Genomic DNA, 13,868 nt, shown 5'->3' with positions numbered 1-13,868 from the left:
TCTTCAGAAATTGGGTTTTGGATCAGAATCTATCTGCATATGAGAGCAGTTTACTGTCGGCTCATCGATGCACTGTGTGTTTCTCTCTATAAATGATCTCGGTCTGATTTTTCCTCTACATGAAGATTCCTTATCTGGGCTTCTGTAAAAATGGCAAATTTACACAAGTCCCTTAATGATGTTGATTTAGAGGCTGCTAATATTAATGGTAGTGGCAATGATGGTGGTGGTCAGGTACAAGCCACCGATATAAGTGTAGGCGATAGTTCAATCTCCTCTAATGGGAATGACCACTCTACATCAAGCCCGTGTGGAATTGAGATTGTGGGTGTCTCTGAAAATACTAGTAGTGACGACAGCAATAAGAGAAGAGAATCCAATGTGTCAGAGTGTTCAGTGGAGGTGGTGGTGGTGGATCTGAAGGATGGTCCACCCGAAACCAGGCTGCATTTGGCCAAGATTATTAGGGATTGTAGGATTTGTCATCTGAGCTTGGATGCAGCCAATCAAGACTCTGGTTTACCCATTGAATTGGGTTGTTCTTGTAAAGGTGATTTAGCTGCTGCCCACGATCAATGTGCTGAGGCCTGGTTCAAGATCAAGGGCAACAAGTAAGGATTCAAACTTTATTCAAGTTTCGATCTTTATGAATGTTTAACATAGCCTTTTTGTCAATCCTTTTTTTTTTCCCCCTGCTAACTCATCTGGAGATTAATCTTCTTTTGGTGTGCTTAATATGTGTAGTAATTCTTTTTAAGCTGCTGAACTGGAGATCAAATCAAGTAGGTCGTTTAATGACGTTTTGATTTTTCGTGTTCAGTTTCTTTTCTTATTGGCTGCAATTATTGATGGCAATATGGCCAAAAGGATGGGTGAAATGTTAGGAAGATACAATGTAACTCTGCTTTGGTAGAAAAGTAACTTTAAATGGAAATAAAAGACTTACCTGATGTGGCATAAAGGAAAAAGGGGTTGTGTGAAATGGGAAGAATCTGTGAAATAGAGAAAAAGATAAAAAGCACAATGAAGTTCTACCTATATGGCTGACAATCTTTTATGTTCATTTTGTGGGAATTTGAACTTTTCACTTGGTTGTCAGTAATGTAGCAATTCTTCTTACAAATGGATTTTAACTTCACTTGATGGATGTCTCGTCTCTATTATAGCTTGTATGTATTGGATTTGCAGGTTCCTCAAACTGGATACCAATCAATAAGAGTGGTTGCTGTTTTCTTCTATTATCGAAGCATTTTATGTATTTTACTTTATTTCCTTGTTTGGTCAAGAATTCAACTATAAATATGAGTCGGGCTTTTGATGAATTGAATATACAATATTTCCTCTCCTAGTTGCTCTTCTTCCTCTCTTCTCCTTCTGTGTTCTCCTTTTTCCGCTTCATCTACATTTCTAGTTCTCATTATAAGCGTCCATCGTCACTTGGTAGCTATGAAGTTTTTACTGGGAGTTCCACTAGATAAAACCATTGTGGATTCTCTTGGTCTTAGACATATTTATAAAAGAATTGTAAATAAATACTGAAGAAAAGGCACTTATATAGAGATGCAGTTTTCGGTGAAAGGAAAGGAAGTTGAGGATAATTTTTTTGTACAATTTATTCTCATGGTCGAGCTTCTCATCATTTTCAAATGCTCTCTAGTTACTGGGTTTTGCTGTTTTGTCATTGGTAACTTGAAACTTTTATCCGCAAGCATTCGTGAGAACAATGTATCTCTGCCATTTCAGTAATTTAGTAGTGGTGTTTTGGGCAGTAAAAGCGTTGAACATTCAAGAATTTTGATGGTTACTGCACCAACCCAACCTTTTAATGCGACTTTTTTTTTTTTTTTTGGGAGAGTTGGCAGCTGAAGTACAATAGAATTTTCTTAAATAACCTGTTCTTTGAAAATATGCAATCTCTTGACAGAGTTGCTAACTGTTCCATGAGTGAGCATTCATTCACTCGGTTATCTAAAAAAGGTTGAACCCCAACCTTAAGGGCCCCCACCGACCCTGTTCTGGGCTATCGTGAAGGAGGTAAATCGAAGGATGTGCCTCCCAGGAGCCAAGGTGGAGAGCACATGAATAGGCCAAGGCCGTTAACCCATATGGTAACTCCCGCTTGCAACAAAGCCAATTCCACCTTGCGGGGAATCGAACTCTGCACATTGCCGCGCTGAGCCCTATCCGCCCTCCCCTTTGCCACTGGGAGATATGCCCTGGGGGCGATTCACTCGGTTATCTATTCTGATGCTTGGAGGAGGGTTTTTTTTTTTTTTTTTTTTTTTTTTTTTTTTTTTTTTTTTTTTTTGTTTGAAGTTGCAATGATAATATTAGAATGGCTGTCTCAAATTTCAATATTTATTTCTTTGACCGGATTTCTCATTTAAATTTAGATGGGCCACCATGTGATTGTTAACAATGATCTGTGCAAACCGTGTGGCATAAAATTTTTTGGATTTGTGTGAGAATTTAACTACGTTCTGCCTTCTCTAGAATCTCTGTTTTGCCTTGATAACATAAGATGCGCTGCACAATTTCCTTGTGAAGTCTTTTATCCCCATTTCTTGATCTGTGTTCTGATCATTACTTTCTTGAACTGTGCTTATTCACTGGCCTAAACATTTTGGAAAATCAAATTTTGAGTTATGAAATGTTCAACTTTTTAAAAAGATAATGATATGGAAAAATGAAGCCTAACCCACTGTCAAATCACCGTGCATTCACATGATCCCTAAAATTTGAAGCATACTTCCATTTTATCTTTCCTGAGCTCTGAAATTATAGCTCAACTTTTTTTATTTCTTGGTAAGACTCTGATCTCCAAAAAATCTGCAGAGAATGCAACTGACTTACCAAATATTATCTCAGCAAGAACAATGATTAGTTCTTCAATTTGTGCATCTGGTGGGTTTTCATTTATCTTTTATTTGCTGCTTTATTTGGTAATTCTGACGAACTTGGCCAATCTTGCACTCCTCGTTGGCCCTGATATCATCTGTTTTGAGTTTTAGGTCACATTTCTTTAGCAGCAGTCTTGTCATGCTATGCATTAAGGTTTCTATCCGTTTGATTTGCAGAACTTGCGAGATATGTGGATCAATTGCACGAAATGTTTCTTGTGTGAACGAGGCTGAGTTGATAGAGGAGTGGAATGAAGCAAATGATACTGCAAACACAGCTATGACACCAGCATCCCCAGCAGCGTCTCATAATTTTTGGCAGGGTCGCCGGTTTCTGAACTTCTTGTTAGCATGCATGGTATTTGCATTTGTCATCTCTTGGCTTTTTCACTTCAATGTGCGTTCATGAGATCTGCACAAGGTCTACAAAATGGTAGATCGAAAAAACATCGAGGCTTCTGTTTTCACACTTCTTGCTCAATGGGCTCTCTTATATGCTACCAGGTTATGTATATTAGGGATAGCAGTTCATAGGGCTTGCACCTCGTGTTGTATTGTTGTGTTATCTATTTTAATTGAGAGAATTTTCTTCTTTATTGTAACTTAATCGATTTGTAATGTCTTTCGTCATTCTACACTATCCTTTGTATCAACGCGCCTTTTTAATATACAATTTCTGTTGAATTGTACAAAAAATTCAAGTATTAAATTATTGCTACTGTGTTTTTAACTGAACCCTCCCCTGCAGCCTGCATCTCCATCATCTCTGCACCTGCCTCCGTGATGTTATCTGCTGCCAGTGACCTTTATAAACCATTTTTAGTGAATATTTTAAAACTGGAGAAAAGAGATGCCAGGCGGGAGAGAGGATGGAAATATATGAAATCGTTTAGTGTCCCTCTAAATGTATCCAAAATATATACACAGCATAGCCAACGATCTATACTCAAAAAGTATACTATATCAAGCCAGGAAAATCATAATCTTTGATGCGGACATCTTGCTGAATCATTGCATAGCATGCATCATCAGACGTAAGAAATCTGATCCATGTCCAGTATCAGTGACTATATATACCCATACCGTGAAAAATCCATGTTCCGGAAATTTTCCAACATTTAATTCAGAGGTTCTAATCTGCCCGTTCTGACTTGAGAACTTGTTTGCAAGATTATCGTCAATGCATTCAAAACCTTTCAATCCTCCAGTGGGTTTACTCATTCATGATCTCTTGAGATCCAAATGCCCTATGTCAGGTATCTGTGTCGGCACCAGGTTCCACCAGGGTCCAGGCTGACCAGTACAACGAAAAGAGAAAGAGACGGGGCAACGAAGCATTCATTTCTCTGAAATGATCTGTACATACCATTTCAAAGAGTTCAGCTAATCGAAATATGTTAATATTTATTTATGTTTCGTTAATTTAAAGATCTTACAAGGAGAATTCTTTGGTCAACTCAGGGGATAACAATTTAGGAGGAAGAAGAAAATCAACTTTCCAAAACACAAAATATAATACGTCTAAAAAATTTAAATCAATAATTAAGCAAAACCAGTAAATAATCAAACGTTTACTTCTTAAATCACGCCTTTGATCCTATTGCTAATGTTGTGATTCACCGAATAAATTAAACTGTTTTTATTTTTAATACAGTCTAAGAAGCCCAAAAGGAATTCGAACGCAATATGTATTAAGAATATACCCCTTGCAGAAAATAATTATACAATATAAGTTTTTCTTTCTTTATTCCATTCCACTTTCTTAGATTCTGTATTAACGTTTCTTTTATATATATGTGTGTGTGTATTAAGAATATACCTCTTGCAAAAAATAATTATACAATTTTTTTTTTTTTTTTTTTTTTTTTTTTTTATATTCAGGTATCCCAACTTACACCTGACTAAATTCTGGACCCCCAAGACCCTTGTCCCTAGAACGTTGGAGGGGGTAAATTGTGGGTTATGCCTCAATTGGATCACAAGTTCCCCCCATTGCCTGTATATTTCTGCGCACAAGAGACCTCCTCCACAGTGATTGCTCCATACCAGTTTTTTTTGGCCACAGGTTCCCACCAGAAATCAAACTCTCCACCCTGTCGCTGGAAACAAGACAATGTTGATTGATCCACCAGTTGAGCTGTGCCCCGGGGGGCCTGTATTAACGTTTCTTTCATATATGTGTATGTGTGTGTGTGTGTGTTAAGAATATAACTCTTGCAGAAAATAATTATACAATATAAGTTTTTCTTTTTTATTCCATTCCACTTTCTCAGATTCTGTATTAATGTTTCTTTCACATATATATATATATATGATAGGAACCATTGAAGGTATTAAAAAAACAAGAACAACAACTACTAATTCATCCGTAAGATATTCCCGAAAAGTCGAAAACTAAGTGATAAGGGCTTTGTGAAATCTTCTAAGATGTTAATGGGTATCTCCTGCAAGGAATAATATGATATGGGTCTTGGAAGTTTTGGTGTTCTCGAGCTTAATTCAGACTTTTTCTTTCATATTTTTTTAAAAAAAATACATATAAGATTTTTGTTGTGTAATTATTTTGTATTTAGCAAATTAATAAAATAGTTTTTTATAGCCAAAAAAAATAAAAAACACTTTCAATCTTATTTTAAAATAATTTTGCAACTTTTACAAATAAACTAAAAAAAAAAAAATTCATACTTTTTAATCATGCATTCTTAAAAAAAATTACTATCACAAAATATATATTTTTGCAAAATGGGACACTCTTTTTAGACGAGACATTTAAAAATCCAAGGGAGTTGCTCCAGGAATGACGGCAGAGTGAGAGTATGGTTAAATAGAGTTAAAATACCATATGCATTGTCGTAAGCTTTGTTAAGGCGAAAGGGATGTACAGGCGATTCCTAGGGTTAACCTACTTGTACAGCATCAAAAAGTACTGTACACTTACAGCCCCCTCACTGTAGAGGGGGCCCACGTCCATTTTTTTAGTCGACAGCCCCCCGATGTGAGGGGGCTGTGAACCGAACTGTGCACACAGCTCGGTCCAAAATACCTAATGTAAGGCCAGTTTAGTTTACCATTTAATTTTTGGATTAATTTTACAAATGGTCACTGAACTTAAAGAAAAATTAAAAAATGGTCACTGAAGTTTAAAACTTTCAGTAACGGTCACTTAAGTATTGAGACGTTTTCAAAAATGGTCACTAAAGTTTAAAAATTTTTGAGCAACTTTTGCAACAATTTTTCAACCACTTCCGACCACCAATACCACCGGATTTTTATACCGTTGAAAAGCCTACAATGTTCTCTTTAATTACAACAAAAGATTTCCCCCAAACTCCGAAGGATTCGATCGGAATAAACCTACAAAGTTGGCTACCCGAAAAGGCATAAATCTGCCCAAATTTTCAGATTTTTGGTGGACTTTTGTGGCAATTTTTTGACAATTTCCGACCATCAAAATAGCCAAATTTTGATAACGTTGGAAAGCTTTCAATATCCTCTTTAATTAGCATCCAAAATCTCCACAAAACTCCAAAGGATTCGTTCGGAATAAACTCACAAAGTTGACATTCCAGATTTTCGCCTTTTTGGGATGTCGACTTTGTGGGTTTATTCCGACCAAATCCTTTGGAGTTTGGAGGAGATTTTGGATGGTAATTGAAGAGGACATTGTGGACTTTCCAACGGTATCAAAATTCGACGGTCTTGGTGGTCGAAATCGCTAGAAAATTGCCATAAATATCGCCAAAAAATCAAATTTTCAGATTTTTTGGGGCGACTTTTGCGGTGATTTTCAGGTCGAATTCTTTGCTGTTACGGAGAGATTTTGAGTGGTAATTGAAGAGGACGTTATGGACAACGGTATCAAAATTCAATAGTATCAGTGATTGAAAGTAGTCGAAAAATTATCGCAAAGGTAACAAAAAAAACTAAAAAAGTATTTTTCAACTTCATTGACCGTTTTAGAAACTTTTTAAACTTTAATGACCGTTTTTGAAAATGTCCCAATATTTAAGTGCCCGTTACTTAAAATTTTAAACTTTAGGGAACGTTCCGTAATTTTTGTGTAAGTTCAGTGACCGTTTGTAACCCTTTAATTTTTACATAGGATTTCATTTGAAAAAATAAAAATAAAAATAGAATGAAGTCCATGTTGCCGTCCCTAGACTCCCTACCCCATTTAGCTAAAGAGATGGGGATCCTCCGCCTCCTTCTGCGATAAGGTGAGTAAGAATTTTTGTCCTCCTAAAGTGATTATATTGATGGCAGTAAAATCAGTAAATCACTTTCTATTTACTACAACGGGGTCGACTTTATAATGGAAATCCAATGAGAACGATTAATGTGTGCTTAAAGCGTCGGGCAGAAGATAATTAGAAAAAAAAAAAAGAGTAGAGACGTACAAGAACAACGGAAATTTAGTTTTTTATTTAACAATTTAACAACCTTTGGACCTCAAACGCAAATACAACATTTTATTTTCAAACATAGAACATTAACATTGTTCCTTCGACGTTATCAAACCACACACAGACATCATAAATTCACCACTAGAATCAGTTGGTGAACGGAGTAATTAACCAGAGATCTCAATTGACTTGACTTCACGCTTCTTTATTTCCTCTTTAGGCACAGTGACAGTGAGCACACCATTCTCCATGCTAGCCTTCACCTGATCCGTCTTTGCATTTTCCGGCAGCCTGAACCGGCGGAGGAACTTGCCGCTGCTCCTCTCCACGCGATGCCACTTATCATTCTTTTCCTCTTGCTCTTTGCTCCTCTCTCCACTTATCTGGAGCACTCCACCTTCTTCAACCTCCACCTTCACCTCTTCCTTCTTCAGCCCAGGAAGATCGGCCTTGAATACATGGCCCTCTGGAGTCTCTTTCCAGTCTATGCGAGCATTTGCAAATGCAGAAGTTTCGCGGGCAGAGCTTGGGATATTGACTACCGAGCTTGACAAAGGGAAGCCCTCAAAAGGGTCCCAAATGTCAAGAGAGAATGGATCAAAAACGTTACTGCGTCGGTTGCCAAAGAAGCTTGGAATCAGAGACATTTTTTGGATGGATTTCTTGAATCAAAGAACTCTAAATCTCTTGCAATGACTGAATTCAAATTCTGTGATGAACGTTGTTGAGAGGGGATTGATTTATATAGAAGGAGTGAAGGACGATGATGATTCTAGCACCATCTCGTTGATTGTGGGCAATAATATCCTTCAAACCGTCTGTTATCATCTTCGACCGAAAAATATTATAAAAATAATAAATAAAATATATTCTAGAGAAGACTAGTGCACTCCATAAAATTCTAGCAATTTCCTACAGGAGTCTTATAGCAAAGAATCGGTCCCACATAAAAAATAAAAAACACCGGGACCCACGACTATGAGGATCTGACAGGGTCTGTTAGCAGCATTCAAATTCTAAACTATTACGTTATGAAGTAATTTGACATCCCATCATACAACCACCTGCAGTTTATAGAAAACCAATGAATAAAGTTTGCTCAACTAAACTTTGTAATTCTTTATATTTTCTCTTCCTGCAAAACTAGTAGCAAACTCTTTAATTGGTTTTATAATAATTTTATTTAAACATTACTAACTTTTTCATTTTTTTATCTAATTAGTAGCTCGTATTGACTTAGAATAGTGTTACATGCAGTAATGCTAGAACATCAATTTATGTGGATATCGTGTGATTGATTCAATTAAAAGTGAAATCAATTTATGTAATATCATGTGATTAATTCAATTAAAAGTGAAATTATGTGATTCATTTAATTGTACTTTTCATTTAATGTACTAAATAGCATTACTCATTGAGTTATCATGTCTTGGATTGAACTTTCAACATATTCACTATACATATGTTAAAGCTGTTAAAGCGTGCAAGCTACTTGCTCCCACAAACGAGCTGAGTTGGTTTAGATTGTCTCAAGAGCAAGCCGCTCATCAATTCGTGGGTTAGTTCAAAATTAATAAAAAAATATACAATCTTCAATAAAAAGGTGACGAGTCACGAGAGGCTCACCACACCAAGAGGTGAGTTGGCGGGGTGAGCCGAGTTCAAATTTCTTAAAACTAGTGAGTTCATGATTGTCTTGATCCATTTAATATCTCTATGTCATTAAGATGTACACAATTTAAAATTATCGTGCTTGGTGTGGCCTGCGACTAGATGGTGTAGGCAAAGCCAATATACAAATAATTTTTTATATTTATATTTCTTTATTTAAGTTTATTAACGAAATAAGTTAAAATGGAAATGGAGTTGTAAATAACAACACTTACACAACGATGTAAAAATGTAACAATATTTGATAAAATCATTTTGTCTCTATGTTATAAATGTTGCCCAATAATATTACAAGTAGAGCCGATTCTAAGATTTTGGCTGTCCTGTGTGAAATTTTAAAATGGTGCCCCTTTCAAGTAACTAAAATATATATTAAAAAAAATATTTCAATAGCAAAAATATGATATTTAAATATTTTTTTTATACATACATGAACAAGAAAAACATAAATAAAGCTCAAAAGAATCCTCAAACTTCATCACAATTCATATGTCATCAATAAAGAATCATTCAAGCCACTAGCCTCTTCGTACAACTCCATATAAGCAAACTTTAAAAAATATATATATCAAGTGTAAATCTTAAAATGCAATAAATCATGTAAAAATATTTCTTCTCGCATTTTTAGAAGTAAACTCACTAATGAAACTTTCGTAATCAATATTTTCTAAAAAGTCTTGCTCAATAGATATCAAGCTAATCTATTTAATAGTTCTTATAATATGATTGATCGCAAATAAGATGTTAATAACTTCAATTTTGAAAATTTTCTTTCAACAGATGCAACAATAACAAGAATTGTCAATAATATTCTATAAGCAATACATTTATTCGAAAAGCAATCCAATTTTTTCAAATAAGTCAATATATCAAAAGCCGTCTTTATTTCTTTTGGTAAAAAATTTCGCAAAACCTTTAACTCTTGAAATAAATTTTCGCTATCAAGATCGCAAAAATTTACATGTCTTAAAATAATATAAAAATGATTACAACATGCTATCAAATTAGCATCATCCAAAGCGAATTTAAATTTTAACAAATTCTTGCAAAGTGAATTCAAATCAGTGAAATCATTGAATGAGATCGACAAAAAGATAATAAAAAAAAGATAGCAAATAATTTAGATTTTCAGCGAGAGCTTAATGAAAAATACGAATCATCAATCATAGCTTAAGGAAAATAGATGATTTTTTGGAGCTAGATCAAAGATGATTGGAGAAAAAGACGATTTCTCCAAAAAGACAATTGGTTTCTATCTTTTCTGCCTCAATTATATTTGAGATAATTGAAAAAGATTGTTGGTTTTTTTAATTCTTTTCTTCAAAAAAGACGATTGGAAAAGACGGTTGTTCAATTTTTCTTTCTTCTCAGCCTGATCTCTTTTGAACTTTTCCCTTTTCCCTCACATTATTTATTTAAGAGTATTATATTCAAGGAAATTATAATTAATTAGTTACATTACCCTTAATTTTAATATCTTATGCATAATAATAAAAATTTTATATTTTAATTATTTAATTATAAATAAATATACAACTATAACAAAAAATTTTTTGACGCCCCTACAATTTTGAGGCCCAGTGCAATCGTTCAACTCGCGCACCCTCAGTGTCGCATCTGGTTACGAGTTACGACATCGATCGTAACTCGATTTTGCATATTAAATAACTATCGTTTATTTATTTATTTTAATTTAATTGTTCATTGCATAATTAAGCAATTAAAGTGTTGATTGCTTTGTTATAAATGAGCTATGGACTTACATAGAGAAATATAGAGATAAAAAATGATGTGTTCCATACCAACTTCTAGAGGTTTGCAGTCTATTTTGAAAGGTCAATTACTCTATCAATTAGATACATGATTTGGTTTTAAGTGTGACAATTGTTCATTCGGGAGCAATAACACTAGTACACCTAGAAGTGTATTGGATCAGATCTGACACAACGTGAAACAATGACTTCGAGCAAAAATTTTAAGAACACAATTTTTGAAATTCACTAAATTATGAAAAATAAATAAATAAATAAACGTCCGAAATTTTATTAATGTAAGATGCCCAAAAAATGAATAATTAACCTTTTATTTATAAGGATTTATATGAAAACCTAATTTAAAAACAAAACAAAGCAAAACTAGAATTGAAAAGAATTTGAAATAAACTAAATGACAAAAATGGCACTAAAACTTTAAAAGTAATTTTCGAGTCCAACTTGTCGTTATCTTTTCCAAATGGTACAGTGTCCAAGTCGGAGCTCGAACGCCAAATCTATAATTTACTGCTTTTACTATTTTTCTCTTTTTAGTCTAGCTGTTTAACAATCCATTCAACCATTTATTTTACATCATGATCAAGTAAAATGATGATTAATTTATAATGAACGTATTGAGAAATCAGTCATAAGTGATTCTCTTATAGATTACTTAAATTTGTTATGGGATAGTGGTTTTCATTCTTGAACTTTAATATGCTAACGAGTGAGAACTTGTTATTATCTTCCTGCCAGCATGTTGGGAGCCATAGTAATCGAACTAGTGAAAACACATTTGAAGAAAATGTTTTTAAAAAATGCAAATTGCAATTGCTATAATAACTAAAAGGGCAAACGATTATATAACTCGATCTAATTGTCCGACGTGATAATGTAAATAGATGACTAGTCAAGAAAATATAATTGTAGTGCCCTAATTTATATCATTTCTGTGATTTTCATATAATTTGTTAGTTTAACTTAACGTTTTCAATGGACAACAAAAACTAACGATCATATGGATAATTAGCAAAAAAATATCCGTGTCGTTTGCATCATAGTGGAAATAGTCCATATCATTTCAAACTTAACATTTACACCCTCAATTCAAACACTTCTTGTTGAATTGGTCATTTCTATCATATTTCATTAAATCCTACTATGAAATATGGTTAATTGGTGCAAAATGTCCATATCATTTGCCTTCATTGTACAAATCATACCTATCATTTTAATTTTAACATTTGAACGCTCAAATTGACATTTATTTGCGTAAAAGATTCTTACTATCTATTGTCTCCATTAAAGTATTGTAAAATGACTATTTTAATCTCCTTGTTAAATAAACAATTAGAAAAGAAAGAAACAATATAAAGATTTGTATCCAGATTTCCAAATTTTTTAAAATGTATTAACGAATCTCTCGTTAAACAAATCAAAACATTCTAACAAAAGAAAAATATTTTATCTTTCCAATTAATCCATGCACCTCTATGCCCATCTCGCATCCTCCTCCTCCATCACCACCACCAAAATAATTAAAGGAGAATTAAAAATATAATAAAATAAGTAAGATAAGAATCAAAAATTTAAAAAAAAAAAAAAACGAAAACAAAACAAAACCAAACAAAATGGTGTTTCTTCCTCATCCACTTTCACACTATGCCATTGACCATCACCCATTCTCCCCATCCCACCGTCGCACTATCTAGAAATTTACCTATTTTCCTGTAATCAAGATTTTCCATTCCAATATATATATTTTTTCTTTCAACGAAGTTACAAGAGGGTTATTTTGTATTATTATTGTTTTTTTTTTTTTTTACGGGATTTAGCCATTTTCAACAAATTCTTATTTCTATCTTCTTGTTAATACAATGAATGATTTGATGAGTATCGGTGTCCATCTTACGTTAAACATTGATGACATGTCATATAAATTTGTTGATAAATTTTAAATTTGATTCAAATGTTCAAGCTCACCATTTGTTTATCCACCAATAAATTTATATGCACGGGTACTTAAAATAAAATGGGCACCAGTGCTCCATAAATCATTCTTGTAAGTACTATAAGAATTAAAAAAGAAGAAGAAGAAGAAGAAGAAGGATGGATCTTCTTGATCCAAGTTTCTTTTAGTCCTCCTTTTAATCATTTTGGTGCTGGTGGGGCGTAAGGGATGGACTTAGGGAAAGGTGGGTTAATTGATAGGATAAAAAATTTCTTTTGTCAGGATGTTTTAAATTATTTAACGTGAGTCTTGTTGGTACTTTTTAAAAACACTTGGAACACTAGATATAATATTTTTTTTTTATTTTCTTTATCTTCTATTTGTTTATTTAAAGAGGCTTGGAAAATTAGTTATTTAACAATATTTTAATGAAAAAAAATAGATGGTAATGACTTTTTGCGTAAAAAAAGGACGATATGAGTGCCCAAATGTCATAATTGAAATGATAAGAAGATTTACACAATGAATGTAAACAATGGGACGTTTCGCACCAATTATCCATATTTCACGGAAGATAACGGAAAGGACCAACTCCGCAAAAAATATTTGAAATGAGGATATAAATGTCAAGTTTAGAACGATATGGATTATTTTTACAATGAGTTTAAAAGATGGTGATTTTTTGGCTAATTATCCTAATTATATTGGAAAGTCTCGAATTGAATTGATCGTGTATAATTATGGCAATATAAATTATATAAATCAAACATTTTATAGTTTCAATAAGATTTTTTGACAAAATGCAAAGATAATAAAATTCCATGGACTGCATGTCACAAAAAGGACAAAATAAAGTTAAAGGATAAACGAAATTGGGAAACAAGACCTAACCTTATAAAGTAGGGACACGGATGGCCCAGAGCATTTCAATTGCGCTAGGCATCCTAGTATAGAGAAGAAAGAGAGAGGATTTTTTCTTCGCTTTGTTCACAGGGGTCTTACCGATCCCTCACATGAGGTCAGCCCCATGCGTGCCCCAATGCCATTAAAAATGAAAAATAAAAATTCCCAACCCCACCCCATATGAGGGGTCGGTAAGACCCCTATAGGTGTTCGGCCTGTACGCCCATCACTACCCTTTTTTCTTTTCTTACCTTGGATTTCAAAATCATTGAATTAATCTCGATTTGTT

General features: G+C 33.8%; 2 protein-coding genes across 2 annotated transcripts; one reads left to right on the top strand and one right to left on the bottom strand.

Annotated features, from left to right (window-relative positions):
• Positions 1 to 3,505, top strand: LOC111383635. Its single transcript, XM_023007752.1, has 2 exons — positions 1 to 611; positions 3,078 to 3,505. The coding sequence occupies exons 1-2, from the start codon at positions 151 to 153 to the stop codon at positions 3,307 to 3,309; spliced, it is 693 nt and encodes a 230-aa protein (XP_022863520.1). The 5' UTR covers positions 1 to 150; the 3' UTR covers positions 3,310 to 3,505.
• Positions 3,506 to 7,294: 3,789 nt separating this feature from the next.
• On the bottom strand, positions 7,295 to 8,131 carry LOC111383636 (17.8 kDa class I heat shock protein-like). Its single transcript, XM_023007753.1, has one exon. The coding sequence runs from the start codon at positions 7,948 to 7,950 to the stop codon at positions 7,471 to 7,473; it is 480 nt and encodes a 159-aa protein (XP_022863521.1). The 5' UTR covers positions 7,951 to 8,131; the 3' UTR covers positions 7,295 to 7,470.
• Positions 8,132 to 13,868: the final 5,737 nt, after the last annotated feature.

The sequence above is a fragment of the Olea europaea genome, unplaced genomic scaffold (assembly GCF_002742605.1).
Source record: "Olea europaea var. sylvestris unplaced genomic scaffold, O_europaea_v1 scaffold2729, whole genome shotgun sequence".
Lineage (NCBI taxonomy): Eukaryota > Viridiplantae > Streptophyta > Magnoliopsida > Lamiales > Oleaceae > Olea > Olea europaea.
Note: the sequence above shows the minus strand (reverse complement) of the source record. Positions and strands in the feature narration are given on the sequence as shown.